At 48.1% G+C, this 26831-nt stretch overlaps 1 protein-coding gene across 1 annotated transcript in view; it reads right to left on the bottom strand.

Moving 5' to 3' along the window:
- LOC119452586 (retinol dehydrogenase 13) overlaps window positions 1-25530 on the bottom strand; it is a 54136-nt gene extending 28606 nt beyond the window's left edge. The window contains exons 1-2 of the mRNA XM_037714635.2: window positions 25380-25530; window positions 7436-7672 (exon numbers count right to left, since the gene is read on the bottom strand). Of these exons, the coding sequence (XP_037570563.1) occupies window positions 7436-7672; window positions 25380-25530 (388 nt within the window). The remainder of the gene's footprint in view (window positions 1-7435; window positions 7673-25379) is intronic.
- Window positions 25531-26831: the final 1301 nt, after the last annotated feature.

The following is a 26831-nucleotide window of genomic DNA, read 5'->3' as shown; positions in this document are numbered from 1 at the left end:
CAGCATCATCTAGTCATTCTTACGCCGCTATGCTCATGGGGGACCATGTCATGCGAGTGTCATAGCAAAGTGGGACCATACCGAAATATGTAGAGTAGCCGAAGAAACAAAAGTCTCGGAATGGTCACATACAAACGTGACTGCCGCAATTGTCGTTGACCATCATTGTGAGATTAGTCACGACGTAATTTGTTATGCAATTACCATTATTTGTGTATTTCAGGAGTTTTCTATCTATCTATCGATCCCCGTTTACCGACGCATTGTTAACATTCTTTGGGAACTTCACGAATTTTTAGCCGATCTCTCCCTCTGTGTCTAACATTATATATATATATATATATATATATATATATATCGTGTTTACGCCGACCGAGCGTCTTAAGTTGACTACCGGCTTGGGTCGCTATGTGCGTGCTCGTGGTCGTGATACCTTCGTGTTTGTTTCACCATCGTCGAGGAGCTCCGGGAGACTGCCTTGCGCAGCTCCGATGCCACCCTACAGAACAGAGTAAGGACCCAAGACTGGTAGACGGTTGTGTAGCCACATAAGGTGGTGACGGATGCCTGCTAGGACTGAAGCACATAGGCCTCCCTCTCTCCTCCAGGCCCCTCCGCTTCCTTAAAAGGCAAAAAAAAATAATTCATTCATCATCGTCACTCTATTCTCGTGATCTGACTCCCGCCATGTTGATTTTGTAGCGCCTTCTACGCCGACCTAGTGGCCCATGTTCACTAACAGCTTCGGCCATTAGGTTCAAGTTACTTTTTTAACAAAATGCGTTTTTATACATTAAAGCACAAAAGTAACTCGAACGCCAAAGCCTTTCTCCGCAAAGTTTGAGATTGTCTTGAAACTGGTGTCATCCTGAGAATTCGTTACAGGTGGATCCGCCTTGCAATCTCCACGGCTAGAATTCGTAAAGTGCAATAAGAACCATAAGGCAATTAGTTAAAAACTAAATTTGTGAATTTTTGTTGATTACTCGATTAGGCATTTCAATTGTGCAAGTAATGTCCGCCTCCTCGAGTAGACCAGCTCATCAACTGGAATTGTGCTATCTTCCACCGGCAATGTCTCAAAATTTTGACAGTGTTGTCTGAAACACCACATATTTTTATGTAATCGTTTGTACCAACATTATGTAGCGCCCCCCGGCGCTGCTCAACGGCGACGCTAAGGTCGGCGCTCTCGGCCGGCGCCTTGAAGCCGGCTGCGAATGACGACGAGAATAAAGCTGGGCGGCACGTGCTTGCGGTTGAAGCATGGCACGCACTAGTACGTTCTGAAAGCCTGGTGAGCTGGCCCCCGTGTTGCGGCGCTCCGCTGCAACCCGTCGGTTCCCGACATTGGTGACTCCGGACTAAGAAATGACTGTCCCCCGCTAGCTACCACCCCCAGGAAGCCTTCCGCCGGGAGTTACCTCGTTCCCACAGGACGGCGCAGCTCTACAGTTCCACCTTCCAACGTGCTGGCGCCAGGAGCTACATGTTTGGTTCACCCAGGTCGAAACCACCTTCGATCTGCACATCACCTCGGCGACTTCTCTGTATTGCCACTTACTTTCCACCCTTTCTCCTGGGGTTGTTCACGAGGTGGCTTGCGTCATTGTTGCACCTTTGGGTGTGGCCCTGAACCAGCACCTGAATTGATTGATTGAATACCTTTTATTTTTTCAGTCCTGCAGAACACTTAATTACCTGGTGTTGGGCTTCCGATGATCACCAGCATCTGAAGCAAAGTATTTTATAACGCACGACGGCGTCTGAGAGCGCGCGCCTCCACCATCTGCTCACCTCCGTGCAGTTTGGAGATTGCCACCCTCCCCAGCTGCTCAACGGCATGCGGCAGCTCCTGGGAACAAGCAACGTCGACTCGAACGGTGCGCTGTTGAGGGAGCGCTTTCTGCTGCACTCGCCGCATTCAATCGACCTTGTCTTGGGTCCTGCAGGGGACGACCCTCGATCGGCTCGCCCAGCTCGCTGACCGAGTCCACGACGCTACTTCTCCTTCGGTCGCCGCCCTCTCTTCAACACCAGAGTCCTCTATAATGGCCCGCTTAGAGTCCCGGATCGACCAGCTCGCCATTTCCATAGACGCCCTTCGGACGTCCTCTCACGTCCTAGCCGCTGTCCCTCTTTCCCGAGCAGTCCCCGCTCGCACAGCCTTCGAAGCTCACCTATTTGGTTGCCTAATTGCACTTTCCAGCACCGCGCCCGCCAGTGCACGTCCCCATGCCAGCGGTCGGGAAGCACGCCACGAGATCGCTGACGGCATATGTGACCTCGCCTTACAACCCGGCCCCTTTTTCATAGTCGTGGATTGCATTGCCGGCCTGCGCCTCCTTCTAGACACGGGCTCCGAGGTCAGCATACTGCCGTCCTCCCCAAGCGTGAGCGCTCCAATACGTAACATAGACCTACGCTCCTCACGGTTAACTCTACCCCCATCGCCATGTATTGCCTACGGTCCCTCACTCTCGACCTAGGCCTGCGACGCACGTTCCAGTGTGTCTTCATCGTAGCCGACGTCAATCATCCTATCCTCGGCTCTGACTTTTTCCTGACCCAACTAGCAAGATTTCCTACTCTACCAAGGTTTCACCAGCTACTTAGAAGGGTGCAAAATCTTTAGTAAAGGGGACCTTGTCATCCCAGCATCAGAGCTACGCAGCGCCTCGTTACGCAGAGGCGCGTCTTGCCAAGCATAAACACTGATATTCGCCAGCGCGCCTGCTCCTGCATCGCATGCCAGACCGCTAAAATGACCCGCCACACAAAGTCTACTAAGCAGTCTTTCTTGCCACCTAGCTGCCGCTTTGACCACGTCAATCTTGATTTGGTTCGACCGTTTCCTCCCTCTCACGACTGCCGGTACTTCCTAACAACGTCGTCGTCTAATAATGGCGTCATCTAACCGCTTCAGCCGTTGGCCCGAAGCCGGGCCCATTCCAGACATCACTGCGGAAACGGTCGCCAACGCCATCGTCTCAGCATGGGCTTGCGACTTCAGCCGATCGCGGCCGGCAATTGGACTCTACAATCTTCACTTCCCCCAACCGCCTGCTTGGCGCTAAGCACTGCCGTACCACAGCATATTACCCCTGTGCCAACGGAATGGTTGAGCGGCTCCATCGCCAGTTCAAGGCTGCCCTCGGTGCGTGCCTAGATCGAGAGCACTAGGTCGACCACCTTCCTATGGTGCTTCTCGGCCTACGCGCCGTCGTTCGTTTCGACCTGGGCTGTTCAACGGTCGAACTCGTCTGTGGTGCACCCCTGTGTCTTCCTGGAGACTTGTTCGTTCCTTCGGCCCCCTCGCCTCAGCGGCTACAGTACCTCCAACGTCGACAGGACTGCATTCAGCAGTGCCGCCTCGATCATCCGACCCCAACACCTTTGTGCATCCGGACATTGCGTCTTCGACCCACGTTTTCCTCAGACGAGACGCTGCAAAGCAGCCTATTACACCATCCTACGATGGAGCGTACCCTGTCCTCCATAAGACGTGAAGTCCGCCACCATCCTATTGAACGGTCGCGAAGAGGTTGTTTCGTGAGACCGCCTCAAACCGACCTACTACGAGACGCCTCCCAAGGAGCTCTCCGCGGTTGTCCCCACAGGTCTATTGCATCTCTAACTAAATGCTTATTCGCAGTTGTGCAAAAAATTGGTCCATGCTATAATCCACAAGGATTTAATGCGGCTGAGTGATTGTAGAGAAACGTCATGATATAAAAACAGCAGGGGCAATCGAAGCAGCTGCAATGATACGATGGGACACTACTCGTGTCCCATCTTATCATTGCAGCTGCCTCGATTTTGGCATGCGTATTATTATACCTTTGGCAGGGGCATGGCACTCCACCTAAAGCGATAGCGCTTCTGGCGTACATTAACGTGTTTCCTGGTTGTTGTCTTCGTACCGTGCAATAAACTCTGGTGATTTATGGGCCAAAACATCACGTGATTATCAGGCGTGCTTTATGGGGGACTCCACTATAATTTTCACCCCCTGAGTTTTTTTAGCATGCACGTGATGTACAGTACACGAGGGTTTATATTTTCTGCCACCTATCGGAATGTGACCGCCGCGGCCGGCATAAAAACTGTGGCCTGGTGCATAGCAGCGCAAAGCCACCGCCACTGAGCTACCACTTCTGCTTTCGCTATATCTCATTTCGCAGCAGCTGCGCAAGAGAATTGAAATGGAAAGCGCGACATGACATGCAGAGCACAGCCGTTAATGCAGATGTGGGCGTATAGGCACCAGGAGGAGGAAAGCGCAGGCTGGCCACCAGGTTGGGAGGGGTTTGCTATAATGTGACGGTGCGAAGCGGAGAGGCGCGGGCCTGTGGTGAGTGGCGGCTCAGTCATTTACACAAAAGTGTGGCCTTATAACGTCAATCTATTCCTGTCACATATGATTGCAATTTCCTTGCGACAAATGTACGTAATTATCCACGCAAACATCGTGCGGAGACCCGCACCGTTGTTTGAATAAGCCCAATTGAACAGTATCCCAGTTTATAGGTCACTTTGTTTTCAAAGCAGTGCCCAAATGAAAGTTTTTTTATTCACTCAGCTTACAAGAAGCTAGGAGTGCGCAGAATTTTAGATGGTATCGATAGGGCCAAGCTAGCGAAGTTACGGTAGCTAACCAGGGGAGGAGAGTTGCGTCGGAGTCGGCAATTCCTCTATTTCCCCTTGCTTTGGTCGAGGCGGCTGGTCCAAAATTGCGGCAGCGTTTAACAGATAGTTAAATATGCCGCTAAAACGACTCCTCACCGAAGGCAAGTTGGGACAGCGGTATCGCATACCTGTCACAATGGATCAATACCATTGTGCTGCCATGCAAAAGTTTTTAGTACATGCAAAGAAATTGTTCTTCTTCTTTCTGGGGTTTTACGTGCCAAAACCAGTTCTGATTATGAGGCACGCCGTAGTGGAGGGCTCCGGATTAATTTTGACCACCTGGGGTTCTTTAACGTGCACTACAACGCAAGCACACGGGCGTTTTTGCATTTCGCCTTCATCGAAATGCGGCCACCGCGGCCGGGATTCGATCCCGCGATCTCGTGTTCAGCAGCGCAACGCCTTAGCTGACTGAGCCACCCCGGCGGGTATGCAAAGAAATTAATTTTCTCCTGCAACTCCGAGGCGGTAGTGCCAAAGTGATCGGTTGGCAGCCATCTTATATTCCTCTTGAAATGAGAAGCAGTCTCCAGGGCTAATTCGAAAACTAAAACTTCGTTTTCTTCGGCATATTGTTGCATCTTTAGTACGCGTCACTTTGACGTGTTCAGTTTTCGCAGTTTGGCCCGTCGCGTGAGAGACAGGCGAAGGGGGCACAGCGCTAAAATTTGAACTGGTTGTGGAGGGCCGATGGCAAGAAAGGCTTAGGATAGAAAAAAAAACCTTGAATATATGTAAACGTCATATCAAATTTTTGTGGTTTTCGTGACGTCGCGTTACCAACACTCGAAGTGGGCGTGGCCCGAAAATGTTTTACCGATATTAGAGGGCTAATTACAGAAATTGAATAGAAACAAATTGGAATAGCATTACGTTATTGTGCCATTGGCGTTGCGCAAGCTCGCGAATCACTCGTGACCACGTCACCTGACTCCAGCATACGACAGGTGCTCGCACGGGATTATATTAACGCGATAGCGTTAAGGTCCCCGTGTCGCAGAAAATCCGGCGTTGGCGTGGCACGCCCCCGTCTGTGGCTGAGAAAATCATCCCGAACCACCCCGACTACGCAGGCCCTCCGCGTGGCGCAGAGGCGTTAGTGAAATAACTGAATTTCTGAAAGTAAAATCCGTCGGAAAATCGTCAAGCATAACTTAACCACAACCTACAGACATGATAGCGCCGGATTGTAATTTGAATGTAAAGAAAACACAAACACAAACACCTGTTCCAGCATTTCTACCATACCAACAGCGGCGCGCCCGGATACGTTACTTGCAAAAACACCATCCAGATGGCGCTCGCCTCGGCGGGCTAAAACGGCAGCGGCGCGCAGAGGCTAAGAGGGAGAAAAAAGAAAGCAGCAGTTGCCGGGAAGCCTGAAAAGCATTCAGGAATCTTTTAATGATATCGCGTTCCACTCTTAAAGGCGAAGCTTAAGCGTCAACCAAATTTCTGTCCTTGACATATCGATAATATAAAAATCGCTCCGAAAGACGTACCTAATTCGTCTGAGAGAGTTGAAAGAATTAAAATTTGCTACAGAGAAAAACGTGCTCATTATGCTTCTAAGAAGGAAGAAGAAACACCACTTGGAGTAGATAACAGTAGATATTCAATTAGCAACGTGCGGAGGAAATGTTTGAGGATGCGCGACCTGACATGCTACCGTGTAAACGAGAGTACGAACAAGACCACCAAGCCGCCATTTGGGAATGACGAAAACAAAACAACAGAAAGAAAGCGACAATCTTATTATGAACGCGAAAGTGCAACGGCTTAGGAGAGAATTACGGCAGAAAGACAGTCGCTTTATGGACGTGATTTTTCGATGTCTTAAAATAAAAAAAATAAATCCCCGTATAAATTACTGGGGACTCCTAACCAAACGCAGTAATAACTTTCTCCCGTAGAATGTGAATTGGTCTGAGTTGACCCAAGTTGGCCTGAATTAAGAGACTTGCTATAACAGGGCAACCACGAGACAACGTGAAGGCTGAACATTGTCACCAAACAGTGCTACCGAATTTTTAAGGTAAAATGTCTCTTGCCTCTTCTCCCAATTTTGCTTGTGCTGGCTGTCGGGGGTTGGCTGCTGTTTTGCCCGTACAGAGCTTGGGGGCTGCTGTTTATTCGCTGGAATAGCCTGGCTGACTATGTGCAACATGTTATGTGCAACTAGGTATGTGAATATTGTTGCCAATTTCCTAGAGTAGGTGTGTGTCACGAGGTAGGTGCTCAAATAAACACTAAGAACAAGAGACATGGAATGAAGAAGTCGGCAACAGAAAATTTAAAAAGCCAGCTTCAGAGAAGTGAAGCAGTCAGCAACATAATCAGCTGAGTATGAAAAAAATAATCGAAGAGATTAAGATGAGAGTAGTGATTCAGCAAGGAACGTAGAGGTGATGAATGGGGAAGCGAATACATTCATGTAAAAACAAAGAATGTTTCGCTTATCATTGAGTCACAAATATGCGTTCGATCCGCCTATCTGTTTCCTTCGCCGTTCTACACTGATTGTTATGCATTTATACATTTCTTTCTCTATATTAATTGCACGTGTACTTATTTCCGAGACGAATGTACAACTTCAAAGTCAGTGCCTTACTCGTCCTTTCCTCAACGTAATTGTGTTCCTAAATTGTTCAGTTCTCCATAGAAATTTTTGACACTGCAATTGTCAACGGTGAACCCAGGTACGCAAACCATGACTGCTTTCGTGGCGCAGTTGTATACTCACCCAAAATGCCGGCGTTGTTAATCAGGACATCTAGGCGCTCTTCCTGCCTCAGAACTTGCTGCGCGAACTGCCTGATGGAGTGGAAGGAGCACAGATCGAGATTCATGCACTCAGGTCGCACGCCGGTGTCACCCGCGATCTCGTCCGCTGCCGCGCGAGCTTTGTGGATGTCTCTGCAGGCCAAGATGACACGTGCGTTGCGCCGGCAAAGTTCACGGGCTGTCTCCTTGCCGATGCCTGCGTTTTAACAAGAACGGGGTATTTACACTGATGTACACAATTATGCGTACATCAATTGAGCACAGCTACGCAGTGGGAGTAGCCTCCAGCTAATAATGCGAAGTGTTATCCTGTACAAGAAGCGCAACAACATTTTCGCATTTTTGGTGCAACTGAAAAACGAATTTGCCCCTTTCAAATTGGGCAAAATATTGCCACATTGTTAAACTTGAATTAATATTGTGAATAATACTGAAAAATCATGAGGAGTTATGCTGAAGATAATAAAAGTAACTTTAAATAAAATGACTTTGTTGGCTTTGTGAGGAATGTGGAGGCCTAAGCTAGCATGCGAGTTTGACAATAGCCAATCTGTATTATCGATGTCGTAAGGATTCATTAAGGTGATTCATGTATATGTGATTCTGGCCCCTCTGGGCCCGAAGGCTACATCGCTCGGAACTAAGTCCGAAACTCCCAATTAATACGCGCTAGAGGTTTACTTATCGTGCAAGTGGCGCGCAAACACCAGTCCCTCTAGCAACTCTCCGCAGCTGCGTCTGCTCTCGAAACCACTGCCAGCATACCTCGACCAAAGAAAGTGAGCGTTGCTTCAAAGTCATGTGCCAGAACAGCCAGAGATAAGCAGCGCTGCCTAATGTAACGGTGAAGAGCAAGTATTTCCGGGCACCTTGCAATTAAATACGTCCGTAGTAAGCCATATTTTCGTGTACTTGTCTTTTCAGGTCGTTGCCTATTAACGTACCCCTTTATTGAACACGAATAAGGGTTACTTCACGCCAACTTGTCCATCTGTGATGCTCGAAGAACCAAAATTTAAACAAGAAAAATTACCTGCCCTGCCACACGCGATGGAGTCCTACAGCACGCCTCCAGTGTCACTACCCCCACTGCCAAGATAGCTGAAGAAGTGGCCATCGCCCAGGCCACTCTAGATCCCACCTGTCACACGATCGTGTGTGACTCTCGCTCAGCCGTCACTAACTTAAGCAAAGGCCGTATTTCTGCTCAAGCTATTCGTATCCTCCGCCAGGCACCACACTCCCTGCACAGCATGATCTCCCTGACATGGATCCCAGCCCATGCGGGCCCTGTCCGCCCACACCTCCCCAACCTCAACGAGGCCACACACTCCATTGCGTGAGGCCTAATCAACCGCACCAGAGACACTGGAGACGAGTTGGACACCAGGGACAACCTTACCAGTTATAACGATCTCGTTAAGGCATTTTACCTCAGTCGCCGAACCTTCCCCCCACCTCACCCCAAGTTCAGCCGGGCGCAGGCTACCACACTGCCCGCTTCCACCTTATATTGCCTGAGGTTTACATTACCCCCAACTGCCGGTGCCATGACACTCACCCGGCTACGCTTCCACATATGCTGTGGAAGTGCCCAGCACAGTACACACACATTAACACCACGACCCTTTCGTCGAGGTTGCGTGAGGCTCTACGGAGCTCCGCCCTCGACAACCAAACCTGGGCGACCCAGCACGCCCATGAGGTGGCGGCGAGGCAAGCCCTCCACGTCCCCTCATGGCAGGCTTAGGCCCGGCCATCATAAAGTGCTGGTTCTACAATAAAAGTTTATTCCTCCTCCTCCCCTGTCGAGAAAATACGGATAAGCGAAGCTTGTCGTGTGTGTATCTGACTTGCGTGGTGATATCTATCTTTTTCTCACTCTTTCTCTCTCTTTCTTCCTTTCTCTCTTTCTCTCTTTCTTCCTTTATCTCTCTTACTCTATTCCTTACTTTGTCTGACTTTCGTGGCGATTGTCTTTTTTTCTCTCTCTCTGTTTCTTTATCTTTCTCAACTCTCTTTCTTTTTCTCTTTCTCTCTTTCTCTCTGTCACTTTATTTCTTTCTGTCTCTCCCTCTCTTTCTCTCTCTCTTTTTTTTCTTTCTCTGATCTGCGTGGGGATTTCCTTTCTTTCTCTCTCTCTCTTTCTCTTTGTCCCTGGTATGTGCCAATGAGCTGGCACCCTTTCTACACTATCGGCAGGATCGGCCCAATTTTAGACGTGACACCACCACCACCAGCGCCACTACCGAGACTTGTGAGCCTATAAAGCTTCGCTTAAAAATAATTTTCTGAGCATAACATTGACTGTATATTCCCGACGTATTTTACAGCAAGCATATCTTGGACACGCAGGGGCCCCATGAATCAATAAAGAACTTTTGTGAAATTTGATTGTCTCGCACGTTCCAAGACATTTTACAGCGAAGATGTATATCGCTAGGGCACATCCATCGTCCGCGAACAGCCAGCGAGTCCGTCATACGCGAACAACACGTGCACTGGAGCAACCGCAAGAACGCGCTCGTGCCACTGCTCACGCGTTCGTTGTCGTTGTCTCCTTGCGCTGCTGGCTCCGTTGCCGCTCATCATTCCAGCGTAGAATTTCACTACTCTGAATTCTGTCGTCTTAATAGGGAGGCCGCGTTTACGGGGTATGAGCCATTGTTTAAGGGGGTAGGAGCCATTAATTATCTTACGTGATTAATCTTACGAGATTAATTATCTTACCTATCGTCGCGATGACCACCAATAAGAACAATAAATATGAAAGTACTGTACTGAAGGCGATTGACCGCGCTTCGATGTCTGGGGAAAGAAGACGACGATGAGTGTGGTTGTTGTTGACGCTCTCGCTCGCCAGTAACCAGACCTGCCTTTCGGATAGCCTTCTGTAACGCCACATCGAGGCCTGCTTGAAGACCAACACCCCCATTTTAAGTGGTGGAGGTAGCGGGGTACTGTTCATCCTGGAACTTCGCAGCCGTACGCTACCATCAGCTTTCACCATGACTGATCCTGGCCCATCGCAAGCTGCTCCCGTGCCAACGACAATCCACTGTGATGGCGTGGCACCGACGACCAGGACGTCGAGGATTGGATCGCCGAGTACGAACGAGTGAGCTCTAGTAACAAATGGGATGACCGCGCCAAGCTCACGAACGTTCACTTTTACATCACTAATGTAGCCGGCCTCTGGTTCAAAAACCATCAAACCGAAATCACGAGCTGGTCGACCTTTACGGCAGCCGTCGCGGAGGTCTTCGGTCGTCCCGCCGTGCGCCGGCTTCGCGCGGAACAGCGCTTGCGCAGTCGAGTCCAACGCAGGGAGGAGACGTTTACAAGCTACATCGAAGATGTTCTCGCCCTGTGCAAGCGCGTCGACCCATCTCTCGCTGAAGGAGAAAAAATAAAGCAAATCATGAAAGGAGTCGACGACGACGCATTTCAGATGCTTGTCGCTAGGAACCCCCCGACGGTAGCCGACGTGATACAACTCTGCCAGACTTACGACGAGCTGCGAAAGCAGCGTGCGTCGACGCGCCGTGCTGCTCAAGATACAGCAGACATTTCCACCCTTGCCAGCGACGCCACTGCCGATCACACCGTTTTGCTGCCACACATAAAGCAGTTCATCCGCGAGGAAGTTGCACGTCAACTTTCCCTTGTCGCCCACACACCTGAGTCAGCGCCGTCATCTTTAGACCCACCTCTTCGTCATTTCATTGAGACGCAAGTCGCCCAGGCACTACCAACTGCCCCGCCGGCGTTACCTGTCCCTACGCCATTAACTTACGCTGCCGCTCTTGCCAGACCACAGGCCCCATCTCTTTCTGGCGCCTACCGTGCCACCGGGTCCTTCTACACGTCGCCGCCACCCTCACGCCCGGTGCCCCATCCTTCTGCGCCCACCGGACCATCTGTTGTGAATCCGTGGCGTACCATTGATAACCGGCCCATATGCTTCGCATGTGGTCTTGCGGGCCCTATAGACCGCCACTGTCACCGTCGCAGCTTCCGCTCTCAACATGGTGTGGCTTCGCCAACCTATCAAGGTGCTCAGCACTCACCACGAGTTCCTTCTCCCGTCGCCGACCCGTTTTCTACACGTCGCCCGTATGACTCACGCCGGTCATCTTCTCCCCGTCGCCGATCCATCTCCCCGATGCTTCGCCGACCTAGCCCCGCACGAGAGGAAAACTAACAGCCGCAGTTCCCGAGGCAAGAACTGCGCCGTCATCGAACTCTCCAAGACCTCATTTTTACCCGCCTAACGAAATTGATTTATTGGTAGAAGGTATCGCCGTACGTGCACTTGTCGACACAGGAGCTGTTGTTTCTGTAATTAGCGAAAAATTGTGCCGCGATCTGAGAAAAGTGACCACCCCGCTTACCGATGTTTCCCTGCGTACGGCGACCTCGCATCACGTCAAGCCTACCGCTCAGTGCACAGCCCGTGTAATTATTCAAAATGTTATGTATGCCGTTAAGTTTGTCGTCCTGCCCCGATCATCCTACGACGTAATCCTGGGATGGGATTTTCTGTCTACTCATCAAGCCCTCGTGGACTGCGCGGGTGCCGAACTCACATTGTCGACGCCGTGCCCTGACCTCGACGACCACGCTCCCCCTAAAGTGTTTGCCGCGGCTGACGTCCACATCGCCCCTTTGTCCGTCGTTCTGGTACCGGTGTTTTCGCCTGCCGCCGCCAACTCGCCTGTTTTGTTTTCGCCATCTGCAGCTCCTGCTCGTCGCCGAAACTTCCTCCTCCCGTGGGCTGTCATCAACTTCTGCAATAGTTCTGCGGCTATCTACGTGTGCAATGTATCTGAATGTCCGTCACTTCTACTACGCGGCGAGTGTCTGGGAAGCTTCGAGACTTTTGACTGCCTTTTCGAGGATGCAATGCTTGGCGATAAGGCATCACTACCGATTTGTGCCATCGCTCCTGCCGCTGGCACCGACGATCCTGACGACATATTCTTAAATGCCGTCGATTCCGCCCTCACACCTGCGCAGCTCAACTTGATTGTGCAACTCCTGCAGCGTTTTCGAGCCTCCTTCGACCACAACCAGTCTTCCTTAGGTCGAACATCAGCAGTTGTTCATCGGATCGATACCGGTCAACAAGCACCATTGCGCCAGCGCCCATATCGTGTGTCGACTGCAGAGTGCCGTGTCATCGATGAGCAGGTAGACGATATGCTGAAACGTGGAATAATCCAGCCCTCCAGCAATCCCTGGGCCTCTCCAGTTGTGCTGGTAAAGAAAAAGGACGGATCCATCCGGTTCTGCGTGGATTACCGCCGTCTTAATCGAATAACCCGCAAGGATGTGTACCCTCTACCACGCATCGACGATGCCCTGGACTGCCTGCAGGGAGCAGAATTCTTCTCGTCCTTAGATCTGCGCTCGGGATACTGGCAGGTGCCGATGGCGGAGGCCGATCGCGAAAAAACGGCTTTTGTGACGCCCGATGGCCTGTATGAGTTCACAGTCATGCCCTTCGGCCTCTGCAACGCGCCTGCTACTTTCGAGCGCATGATGGACACGATCCTTCGAGGCCTCAAGTGGCATATTTGCCTTTGTTATTTAGACGACATTGTGGTCTATTCCTCCGATTTTGCGTCCCATCTAACTCGCCTCGAACAAGTTCTCGCTTGCCTCTCAGCTGCAGGACTGCAACTGAACTTGAAGAAATGCCACTTCGCCGCTCGAAAGCTTACGATTCTAGGTCATGTTGTTTCGAAGGACGGTATTTTCCCCGACCCTGCCAAACTTACAGCCGTTTCCGCGTTTCCCAAACCAAGTACCATGAAAGATCTCCGCAGCTTTATCGGCCTATGTTCTTATTTCCGACGCTTTATCCGCAATTTCGCTATGATCATCAACCCTTTGACCAAGCTCCTCGCTGGCAGTCATATCCTTTCAGCTTGCTCTCCTGCTTGCGACGACGCTTTCAACGAATTGCGCCGTCTCCTTACGTCGCCTCCTATACGGCGACACTTCGACCCCTCTGCACCCACTGAGATCCACACGGACGCCAGCGCTGTCGGGTTAGGCGCTATTCTTGCTCAACGGAAAGATGGGTTTGAAGAGTACGTCGTTGCCTATGCAAGCCGAACTCTCAACAAAGCCGAAGGCAACTATTCGGTGACTGAAAAAGAATGTCTTGCCATAATTTGGGCCATAGAGAAATTTCGTCCTTACGTGTACGGGCGCCCATTTGACGTAGTGACCGACCACCACGCCCTGTGCTGGTTGTCGTCACTGAAAGATCCAAGTGGTCGCCTCGCTCGATGGGCATTGCGCCTCCAGGAATACGACATCCGCGTCGTGTATTGCTCTATTCGGAAACATTCGGACGCAGACGCCCTCTCCCGTTCACCCTTGCCTCCCGACCCTGTCTGCTTCACAAATACTACCTACGATACCACCGCTCTTGCCATCTCTGACATGCCATCTGAGCAGCGCAAGGACCCGTGGGTGGCTTCCATGCTAGACTTTCAGTCTGGCCGGACTTCTGCTCCCACTTCTCGGACATTGCGTCGGCAGGCTGAACACTTCACCACTCGGGAAGACGTGCTGTACCGCCGGAATTACACCCCCGGTGGCCGTAAGTGGCTCCTCGTCATTCCCCGCCACCTGCGCTCCCAAATCTGCTCCACTTTCCACGACGACCCACAATGTGGCCACGCAGGTTTCCTGAAGACGTATTCACGTATTAGGCTTCGGTACTACTGGCGTGGCATGTACCGTTATGTTCGCCAGTATGTTCGGTCATGTTCCACGTGCCAGCGACGCAAGACTGCTCCTCAACACGCCGCTGGCCCATTATTACCTCTGCCATGCCCCGCCCGACCATTTGACCGCGTCAGCATTGACATCTACGGTCCCCTTCCCAGTACACCAGACGGTAACCGTTGGATAATCGTTGCCGTCGATCACCTCACACGGTATGCCGAAACTTCCCCTCTTCCGTCGTCCACAGCAAAAGACGTTGCCACTTTTCTTCTTCACAATCTCGTCCTTCGTCATGGAGCTCCTCGAGAGTTGCTGAGTGACCGTGGTCGTGTGTTCCTCTCCGACGTTATCGCAGCATTGCTTCGTGAATGCCGTGTCGTTCACCGCACCACCAGTGCCTATCACCCACAGACCAACGGGATGACAGAACGTTTTAACCGCACCCTGGGCGACATGCTTGCTATGTACGTCTCGTCAGATCACTCCAATTGGGACCGAGTGCTACCTTTTGTTACGTATGCTTATAACACCGCCATTCAAAGCACAACTGGATTCTCCCCTTTCTTTCTCCTTCACGGACGCGAACCTTCTTGTACCATGGACACTATTCTTTTATACCGACCCGACGCCTCCGAGTCCCCGACTCTATCTCAAGCAGCTACATACGCTGAAGAATGCCGCCAACTTGCACGTTCATTCACATCACAAGACCAGTGGCGCCAGAAGGAACACCACGATGCCTCCGCTACTCCTACGTGCTATGCTCCTGGCTCGCTAGTCTGGCTGCGTGTCCCGTCCACTACACCTGGCCTTTCAACGAAGCTGGTCTCCAAGTACCAGGGACCATATCGTGTACTTCAACAAACATCTCCGGTGAACTATCTCATCGAGCCATTAGAACCGTCTTCTGACCATCGTCGTCGTGGCCAAGAAATTGTCCACGTGTCCAGACTCAAGCAGTGCTACGATCCCCCTGTGTTTTCTTGCCCCTAGGTCGCCAGGATGGCTCCTTATTCCGCGGGGGGTAATTGTACTGAAGGCGACTGACCGCGCTTCGATGTCTGGGGAAAGAAGACGACGATGAGTGTGGTTGTTGTTGACGCTCTAGCTCGCGCTCGCCGGTAACCAGACCTGCCTTTCGGATAGCCTTCTGTAACGCCACATCGAGGCCTGCTTGAAGACCAACACCCCCATTTTAGTACCTTTGTCCAAAAGTGTGTATCACCTCTTTGTCGTGCGCTAAACAGCTTCGCTGGTCTTCCGCCTTCACAGAGTGGAGTGGCTCATGATTTGTGGTTTGATTGAAATACGTTTTAGGACAGCATGTTAAAAATGGAGGGCTTATAAAACTCCATCCCTTTATTTAAAAAAAACGGGCAAGTTTGCACTCGGTCGTGCAAAGCATAGGAACAGCGAAACTGTCGATGCTCAAGTCTTACTGGCTGCAACTGCTAGGTATTAACTTCGTTGCTCCTAGATATTAACTTGGCTTGATTCATGGAGGTAAAAAATACTAGGAGGGAGCGTCACGTGATTCCGCTAGCCTCGGCAAGCCAACCTCCTCTGAAGCCACCGCTCCCTCTCTCAGGGGCCCCGTGTGCGGTGCCTTATGGGGCGGAAAAGGCCCACAAGGTTGCCGGAACATTCGTGATTGTTTGGTACGTGGTAACTTTTAGTGGCGCCAGCCGTCACTGGCTTGGAGGCCCGTATGCGGGTGGTGGTTTTCTGCTAGTGCACGCATCGTTCTTCGCTTCAAATGCGATGCCTTGAAACGTGGAGCAAGACTGGGGCGTCTGACTCACGAAGACAGAAAATTTTCAAGGCGTAACTTGTGCTTACCACCGCGGTTAGTGGAGTTGCCAGCGCTCGCGGCTCGAAACCCGTCCAGACGCCCGAGTGTGGTCTATTTTTCCTACGTACTCAGGTTTCGTCAAATCAGCCATTGTGTACCTTAAGCTGTGGTGCGTATTATCTTGCTAATTTTTTGTCCCGCTGTGTTGCACCTAGAGGGAAACGAGATGTTTTGAGGGACAGTATTTTGTCGCATTTTCGCTTAATAAAAGGCTGGTGTGCGTGTTTTATTTTGAGAGAAATAATTTTTGTCACGCTGTGTTGCACCTAGGAAGAAACGAGATGTTTTGAAGGACACTTTTTTGTCGCATTTTCGCTTAATAAAAGGCTCTGGTGGGCGGGTTTCATTTTGAGAGATAAATAGCATTAGCCTGCATTCTAAACGCTGAAGTGATCGCCGTTTATTCATATTTACGCGTACTATTTTGCAAGATTGTGTGGTGCGACGACGCTGTTGAGACGCGCCTCGGGGATCCATTTTCGTTATATAATAAAACAAATGGACGGAATTTGTGCATTATCTAGAGTTTATACAGCTGTTTTTGAATGCGAGTATAGCTCCACTGCATAATTATGTCCTAGAATCAAACACTGCCAGGGGGACCCTTCTTCCTCTGCTGGTGTGAAACAGCATGAAAACTGAATACATAGCGGCAACGGGAAAATGGCAGCATTCATTTGCACTTGTGGATTCATTGTGTTGCTAGTGTACTTGTACTATGGAAAGCACATTTTTATGGCAACAGCAATTTTTTCATTCTTTATTCAGTGTTTATTGCACTTATAGAAGCCAGAAGACTCACGCAAATACAGAAGGAAGCCACAATTATAATTTAAATGAAGTACATTGCAAAGATAATACACAAAAGAAAATTATAAACAGCACGTAGGAAAACTTATTGTGCCACTGCTCTTCGGTATCAGTAATAGCACACTTGAATGCCACAGGTCATTTGTATAATAATGTTATACAAAGTAAACTATATGACACGTAGTATTGCTACCTTTAATAAAACTGGTCAATGGGATCAGCTGTCCTTGAATTTAGCTGCAGTTCTGCTTACAATGTCTTGTATGCAACGCCTTCAATACAGGGCTTTAATTGTATAATATTTATATCTGCGCTGTCCTCACAAATATCGAAAGGCTTCGGTGATTGTGCTTGTCAGAAAAGTAAGCAATACATATGCAGAAATTTAAAAAAGAGTGGTAGTTCACAAAGTCAAAGTTGAAACAATTGATGTGAGGTCACACCCACAAAGTAAGAATGTCAACGTTAAAATACAATGCATTTTGCTGCAAGTAAAATGTACAACAAAGCTTATGTTGTATCACATACCTGCAAAAATGTTAGCACCGTTGAAGCTGAGCCAACACACCGCAAAATTAGGACGCGACGGCTCTATTACGTTGTGAACCTCAAATGAATGAATATTTCACGGTATTTAAAACACTCACTGAGTGGTATACACCAAATGTTTGTGGTTACAGTGAATCTGGCATCATAAAAGGCTATTGTAAAGCAAGTCAGCCGAGTGAGCACATTAAATTATTTAAATAGTAACACCAACGGTATTCCAGGTGGCAGTGGCAAATTTCCACAAAGGTCAGGTAAAAGACATACAGGATAAACATAAAAAAAACATTGTCATCCTCAAGCGTATACCTAGCTCACACATAATCCATTGAGAGCATTCACAGCATGTCCATGTCATCACACAGTTTGCTCTAGTGAAAGGTAGGCCAGCTAACCTACCGTCATTGTCCTCACTGTTTAGCTTGGGCTGAACAGAACAATTGTTTAAGCATAATTTGCATGCAGGCAATTCAAGCTACAGCATTCAGCAAGACAACAAACATGTACGTGCAGAATTTACAATAAGGTATCACATTTTCCCTCTATAAAGGTTTCACATCTGCATACAACGCTCTTGAACAATATATGCACTTTACAAAGTAACTCAAAAAACAAATACATTAACATAAAACCTGGTGGGACAGCTGAAGTTGATGAATACAGGAATTAATTGTGTGGGCCATCATGAACATAGTTCACCCACGAGAAAACTTGTGTAGCAATTCTTCCAGTATTGCGAGCCGCAGGCACCCAAGCTCAGACACCCTGCCTGGGTCAGCAGAGTAACCATGATCCTGTAAAATTGCTTCTGTGAGTGGTTCACAGGCTGCAGGGCTTCTCTGAGGGGCAGTGAGGTTAATTACATCGATGGAGTATGGTTTTTTCAGAGGAGCGTGCAAAGAGAATTTCGATGTGTTCCAATAGAAAGCAATTTCCGCCATCAATGTCCTTGACCTCATTACCAACTATCAGACACTTGAATGCTGCTGCAAACTGCTGTGCTGTTGGGTTGTCATTGCAGCCCCCAAAGATTTTATTGCAGCACAAAAGTAGCTCAAGGTGGTCCTGACTGAGCTTGGAAGTCGGAAGATATGCCAATAGGCCATTTTCTGTAACCAAGTGGTTGTATGGATGGTTGTCTAAGCACACCACAAAGCAAATGAAGGCTGTCTTTTGGTTGGTCCCTGTCATTAGTTTACCAGCTGGAGACTCCCTAAGCGAGCAAAAGTAGGCCATAAGTTCTTTGACATACGCAGTGACAGGAGCCACATTTTCAGGACACAGCGGTTCTTTCTATTCTTCTTGCCTTGGATGTCTTGAATTTAAAATGTCAAATGCATTGTTGACATGTCTGATAAACTCTTCTGTTGGCAAGGAATTTGAAAATTTTGATTTTTTTTAGCTCTGCAGACACTAAGAGCATCTGCTACCGATTGACTAAACGTTTGAGCCAACAATGAGACTTTCATGGGCTGGTTTTTCCAGGTAATATGTGCTTATCTAAGTTTGTTTGCCAAACGTAGGCCCTCTGTGTACTGGATTTCATGCAGCTCATCAATGTGTTTCAACAATATGAACTGTTTGTTCGTATCACAATAGCCTTTTTATCAAACAGGGTGTGCCGCAGTAGCTTCAACATGTGACAGGGATCCAACATGGCAAAGAAAAGCTTTTTTTTGTCACTGGATGTGGAAAAGAAGCATCCAGCTCAGTTAGGTCCATCTTGCAGCCAAGGCTGTGCAGCAATGACAAATTCGCTGCAGCGCCATCGCAGGTCAAACTCACAATGTGTGCACCTTTTTCGTGAGTGAAGCTAGCAGCTTGCAGCACCAAATTGCGCCTCTGCTCAACACCAAGGCCATGCATTAGAAAGTAGCCAATCGGCAGCTTCCATCTGCCATTGATTGCAACAAGTATTAAAACAAATGCATCTTAGGCAACTGGAAAGCTCTCATCATTGACATCAATGCCCATGTCAACATATCCATGGAAGCTTTTCCCATCCCACAGTACTTCTTTGAATGGCCATCTCATCCACAAGCAGATTGCATAATGTGGAGAGCCTTGCTTTACCTTGAGAGCCAATGCAGTCATTGCCTCTTTTGAAAAGTCAGCAGCCCTATCAATGGATTGATATCATTTACACAATGTCTTTGGATGCGAGAGGCATGTGTTGAAAACAGCTCATACATATCTGTATGCTCTAGGGGAATAAAAATGCAAAGTCAGTGCAAATGGCCTGAGCTCTGGCGAGTAAGCGGGTGACATTGCTGGCACCAGACTTATGTGGCAGTTGACGCATGAGCAAGTCTTTTTTTTTTGCCCCACCAAGACTATGCAATATGGCGACATCCTCATTTCCTAGAATGCGATTGTCAGATCAATCTTCTATGACATTTTCGAGATGAGCAACCTTTTGAAAAAGCCATTGATGGGATTGCCGTAGAGTCTTCATCTTCTTCTTGATCGCAGTTTGTGTGTTTTCCTTATTCCAACTTTATTGAAAAAAAGTGTTTTTTCATCTTGCATAACACTGCTTTGCTGCAGTTTGTTTTATTTTCCTTATCTTGTACTTATCCTAGATTGACTAAAATGAGATTATGATGTAGCATATATGGCTTTCATTCATTAGCACTTGCTTTTGCCAGTGTGAACAATGAAATTTTACCACAGTATGCTTGTCACCTGTGTCAAAAAAGGGCTGTAATGTAGCCAATGATAGGTTGAACAGTTCTATCTTTCTCTTCATTCTGAGCATTACTAATAGATCTTTTAAATCTGTCGAAAACATCTTACAAAAAGCTGTATGACAGTCTCATATGCATTTCTGAAACTTAAATAATTACTTTAAAGGTGAAATCCAAAATATATGTTAAAGCTAAACACCAGATTTTTGCAAAGCCGATCAGAACATGAATGAACCAAGGCACACATGTGAGAAAATGTCGTAAGCAAGCTCTGTGATCATTATGACAATCAAACATGCCAGGACATGTTGGATTTCGGAAGGCTCATCAGCGATGTCTGAATCAGTGAAGGACGCGCTAGCAGATGTAGCAGTAACCTCTGCTAGCACATCAATCAGACAAGCCCTCAGAGATGTCCATATCCATTGTGGCTTGAGAGAGACCTGCCTGAATATAAGAAAAGCATATTTCACTTCAGGAATGGTGGGGGACATCTACCACAGTCATGAAAAAGGTATGACCAAACTGGAAACATGCATTATGGCTGCATACAGCTGTGCATCAACTTACTGGCTCAACTTGATGCTGTTATGTTCCCGTGGATGTAGCTGCTTCAATTTAAGGTTGACTCATTGCTGTGGCATCGTCCTTTGCAAGCGTCTGCAGTTAAAGAATAACCCACCAGATATTTTTAAGGTCCAACAATAACATTTACTGTGGAATGCATTTACACAACCTTTGCAGAACCATGCAAAAGACCTCGCATGATCTGTGCATGCTTTCCCTACACACCGCATCCCCTCGTGTAGAAAATTATCTTCGATCTAAGTGTGCTTGTAAAATACACATACAGCTAATTGAATCTCGGGGGAAATGGAGCTGTAGTAACTTTGCAGTGCATGTTTCACACAAAAATATCAGATATAGCTGTAACACATACATAATTTAATGTAATGCCCCCTCTGTAATGCCTCCAGGGCTTCAGGGTACTACTAATAAATGAATGAAAATGATGTTCACTGCTGTAATTTAAAGTAAAACTGTGTTATTTCATCTCAACTGTCATTTACCTGTTGTTTAAAATATGTCAACCAACATCATATCTTCTGAAAAAAAAGAAAATGATATTTAGCCTCAACATGGGGAGTGATTGAACTTTGCAACATGATGTTCGAACTTTGCACTCACAAGCCGAGTTACTACGAGCAGAATATTCTCTACAAAATTATTGTTCTTGGCGACTATTGCAAACCTTGGTATGTTATGTGAAGACTAATCTTTCATGGTTTCTTCAATTAATTAGTTTTATTGCAACTTTGATTGTTTTAAGCCACAAGAAATACATACAAAATTCAGTCAATAATAATTTTTATAGCAGGAAATGTAATTCTTCGACGATAAATAGTTTCACATTGTACCTTTTTAGGAGTGTACGCTAGATGATAAAAGTACTTTAAAAAGAAATAAATGTTTAACACTTAGCGGGAATTATGACAAAGTTGGGAAAAAAATGGCTTGAATAGTATTGCACCACGATCGTCAGTTATAATTCACACGAGCACGTAGTCACTATAACGATCGCGAATATTACAGTTCCATTTTCATAAATAAAAGAAACGTTCATTGTGCTTACCTATGGAAGGACAGGCCATCGCGCCAATTTTCTGCTCGATTAGGGCATCCTGGCACAAAACACTTCATCACGCAGGTGCGCCTACTGCTGACGGGAGTTCTCGCCGGTATGCTAAGAGGCCGAAGACTTTGAGCACATCTCGAGCAACAGTGTCGACTGCGCTACAGGCCGGCACGGCCCTAAATATGTTCGGAGTCTCCGGCTCGCCAGTCCATCCTTGGGCACAAGACGGGACGCATTTTTTTCCCGTAGGGACAATCGCTTCGGACCCTGTACGCTCGCTTAATCGCGTGCACATTTTGCGGGGGCGAAAGGCATCATTGTTTCCCAGAAGGCGTCGTACGTCAAACGCAACGAATCGTCGTCGGAAGGGCGGCTTGGTTGCCTTCACACGTTTGCAGGGCGAAAGGTTCCCTCGTTTCCCTGAAACCACACCGAAACGCAACCAGTCGTCCTTGAGGTGGTCCTCCCGGGTTGTTCGGCGCAATGCCGGTTAACCGACACCTTCGTTCGCAACATCATTGGCGCCTGTCTGCTAATTAGGCGGCGAGACTCAACTGCTTCACACACTCGAATTCCTCCACTAACCTCGGCGCGCGTTTGCCACGCCGAGTATGTGCGCATATTCCGAAACCCCCGCAGCAGACGAAACCGAAGCCACCGAAGCGAGCCGAGTAAAATCAACCGCTTGCCTATCACGTGAGGGCCTATTTCCCATCATCCCATTCCTCTAAATTTTTTATGACTAGGCTTCAAGATTGTCACGTGACGCTCCCTCCTAGATTGTTTCCTTCCTCCATGGCTTCACTTAACTACGCATGTAGGGAACGTATTCTCGAGCGATTATTTTCGGAGGTACCGTCCCTTTGGTGACTTTTTGCGTGACTAGCGTTGGACGCGTAGGCGCCTACGAGCGACAGCGTTCCTGGCATGCCACAAGCGCAGACAGGCTAACCAAGGTTGGCACAGTGCCAAGAACGCTGTTGTTTGACGTCGCCGAACGCGTTGGAGGCTAGCCGCTCGATATCTAGCGAACGTTGACACGACTAGGCGCAGCCCATTTTATGGCAAACTCAGAGACCAATCGCATTCACACTGGGCGAAAGCTATGCACAGCGTACGGGCGGCGCGCAGCACACGACACGCAGGGATGAGGTCACGGCGCATGTGGAGTAGCGCGCAGCTGGCAGGTGCTCGGCGGAGGTGTGCCTCTGTCGGGCGAAACGAGCGCGCACCTGCGCCGGTGGTTACTAGGAAAAGCGAGGTGACGTCATCGCTACTGCTTCGGCGCATGCGCGGCTTAGCGGGAATTATGACAAAGTTGGGAAAAAAATGGCTTGAATAGTATTGCACCACGATCGTCAGTTATAATTCACACGAGCACGTAGTCACTATAACGATAGCGAATATTACACTTCCATTTTCATAAATAAAAGAAACGTTCATTGTGCTTACCTATGGAAGGACAGGCCATCGCGCCAATTTTCTGCTCGATTAGGGCATCCTGGCACAAAACACTTCATCACGCAGGTGCGCCTACTGCTGATGGGAGTTCTCGCCGGTCTGCTAAGAGGCCGAAGACTTTGAGCACATCTCGAGCAACAGTGTCGACTGCGCTACAGGCCGGCACGGCCCTAAATATATTCGGAGTCTCCGGCTCGCCAGTCCATCCTTGGGCACAGGACACACAGGACAGCACAGGACGTGAGCCCGCCCCGATGCAATCCATCGCGGCGGGCTCACGTCCTGTGCTGCCTCGCTCTGCGCGTCTTCTTGTTTAGCCGTCTCGCGTTGACCTTTTGAACAGTGAGGAATTTTCCGGAAAGAGACGCTCGGTCGGAGCAATTGCCTGTACGTCTTGCACGTCTAGATCAGCCTGCAGCCTACAACATGCTCCTTCTCCTTATAGTGGAGCCTGCCGTTAGAGCGTTTTTCAGAAACCAAGTGCTGCTTTACGGTGTTCGATCGCTTCAATCATTCATTTTAGGTCCCACATCCAACATTCTACTCGACTTAAAAGTTCTCGTTCAAAAAAAAAAACATCAATATTTAATAAAGAAAGAAGTAGTTCTCTATTTCTCTATCTCGCTCTCATTTTCTCTTTCCCTCTTTCAAGCATTGCACATGCCGCGCACATGCTCTCCTTCCCTCCCCTTAACGTCCCATGTCAAGGTAACATGTGCACGGCACGGAGAGGAGGCGAGGCACACCCCGCTCGGCGAGGTGGTTGCTAGGCAATCCAGTGACGTCATAACTCGTCATAACTCGGCAAGGCAGTGCGAGAAAGAGGGTGCGCGGCTTCCAATCGGACAGGAAGTGCGTACTTGTACATTGCGCGTCTGAGAGCTCTCGCGCGAATCGTATCTTGAAACCGATCTCCACACGTCTCTGACCATTTTATGCGCTGCTCTTTCACCGCTCAGCGGCTTCTACTCTGCCAGGAACTGCGTACTTGTACTTTGCGCGGCTGAGGGCGGTCGCGCGCACGGTATTTTGAAAGCGATCTCCACATGGCTCTGACCTTTGTATGCGCTGTGCTTTCGCCGCTCAGTTTCCATTGAAGCGATAGACCACACTAACCTTCGGTCACTGCTCCGGCTGCGTTTGCTCACGCCAGCGTTCTGACAGTGCTTTGTCTGCAGTCATCCAGTGTGATCTATTAATGTTCGCTTGAGCGCGCTGACACCATGCTTGTTCATTCAGTTAGTAAGCGAGTGTGTCCAAGTTTATGCAGCCCATGAAACTACTATCCTTACTCCGTATACTTTACTAGTAAATTTGCTATCGCAATTGATGCTTCGCCTTTCGGGAGAAACTGCAACTTTTTTTAGAATAAATTTAAGCCCCTCTTTATCCCGATGGGACATATACCTCCATTGCCCAATTCCTTACGCAATGCCATGAAATAAAGGGACATTTAAGGTATATCAATTGTACATGGGTGTGTTGAACAGTTCAGCTGGTAGCGTCAAGCGTAACCTAGAAGTCAGGTGACGCAATAACTTAAAAAGACACAAATACTTATGTTACGCTTGACAAGATGCGTTGAAGAAATTAAAAACAACCGCTTTCCTTGAATTGTAAGGTAATCACATGCGATGCCATTTATGAACCCTAAAGGGATAAATATTACGGATATTTTGGAAGGAGGTGTTCTAATTCCTCGTGAAATTTTGTGGGATGTTGGATTGCCCGGTGACTGGTAATGGTTCAGGTCTTAATTTTGGGCCATTATGTCCTGAGCCGAGTGCCCCGGCGTGGACCATGCACCGAATGGATTGCATCGCGGTGGGCTCACGTCCTGTGCTGCCTCGCTCTGCGCGTCTTCTTGTTTAGCCGTCTCGCGTTGACCTTTTGAACAGTGAGGAATTTTCCGGAAAGAGACGCTCGGTCGGAGCAATTGCCTGTACGTCTTGCACGTCTAGATCAGCCTGCAGCCTACAACATGCTCCTTCTCCTTATAGTGGAGCCTGCCGTTAGAGCGTTTTTCAGAAACCAAGTGCTGCTTTACGGTGTTCGATCGCTTCAATCATTCATTTTAGGTCCCACATCCAACATTCTACTCGACTTAAAAGTTCTCGTTCAAAAAAAAAACATCAATATTTAATAAAGAAAGAAGTAGTATACTTACCCCTGTTACCTCCAGTGATGATGACAGTCTTTCCCGACATGTCCCGCGTTGATCTGCACTTGCCCACCGTGACCAAGCTGCATATCTTCACAAGCGTCGTGAGAGCCAAGATTGTCAGCACGACGTACACCGCGCACCACAGCAATACCATCACGACGGCTTCGGCACCGACCGCTCCAAGTATATAATTCGGGCAGGGATGTAGTGCTTTCCAGATTCTGTCGTAATATTGGAAAACGAACAATTACTAGAGCATTAAAAAGGCGCTTTAAAAATGTCAAGTTGTGTAGATGCATCTAACCATATTCTACAGAGAAACATATAAAGACATCGATAGTTATTTCGTGCTCGATATCCAGTCATTTGTTCACTCAGTGCAGTTAAAGTGTAAGGGAAAATAATTGCTAAACAATAACAAAATATTGCGAAGGCTGTGTCGGAGACGTAGCTTCAGTGGTGTGCGTGAAACGTGTTGTGCGTGCTGCTGAGGGTGCATATAGGCACAAGGGCAGACAAATACAGAAGTACCACTTATTCTCGGATAAAAAAGTTCGATAATTCATCTATGATACAGCTCGTAGCGGTCTGATAGTCTCATCTAGTTATCGTGCTCACTTCCTTCTCGTTGTGGGTTCACACGCTCGATTGCGCGAAGAGGTCTTGCCCGACTCTTCTCCCGCCATTTATGCATTGATTCTATATGGCGAACGAGAGGACGTTATAGCAGAGCAGCCGTCAGCATATTTTCCAGTTGTAAGCTTTTTGACTCCTGATAATCACAGGTACGTGATGATTGCTGCGTGTGTACCAACTTGCTCTTCTGTCCCTGTGGCTTTCAGCGCTACAAATAGTTCTCTCTCCCATGAAATTCTGATGGTCTTTACTCTGGTTTCTACTGGTGTTATGCGGCTAATCTCGCCATAATATAATATGACGTACTCTCTAGAGCTACGCCCACACCTACTACTAAAGATGCTGACCTGGTGGTAACCCACCAGTCCACCCTGAGGCCAAATCAAGAGCCGTATTACGACAATCGCCAACTGAAAATACGTTAAGTAAAAAAATGCATGGTTTCTCTCCAAGAAGTGACAGCTTGTGCTACTGCGCAGACCTGTAGCTGAAAGCGGCCTTTCTTTCCTTTTCTTTACTTGATACTTTTCCTGTTTTTTCATTCAAATTTTTTCCCAATTTTTTCTGATTTTTTCCTCATTACTTCTAATTTCTTCGGTATTTTCTTCGTAATTGTTCTGTAAAATTGCTTCTATAATTTTATGTGCAAATTTCTTTTCTAAGTTCTGTAATTTCTCCTGTAATTCTGCAATTATCTGTAATTTTTATTCTGTGTAACATAATTATGTAATTCTAAGTCCGGAATTAGTAATTACGTAATTCTTCTTAATTTCTTCTCTAACTTTCTTCTGTAAATGTTTGTATTTTGTTCACAATGCA

Source organism: Dermacentor silvarum, chromosome 5 (genome assembly GCF_013339745.2).
Source record: "Dermacentor silvarum isolate Dsil-2018 chromosome 5, BIME_Dsil_1.4, whole genome shotgun sequence".
Classification (NCBI taxonomy): Eukaryota; Metazoa; Arthropoda; class Arachnida; order Ixodida; family Ixodidae; genus Dermacentor; species Dermacentor silvarum.
Note: the sequence above shows the minus strand (reverse complement) of the source record. Positions and strands in the feature narration are given on the sequence as shown.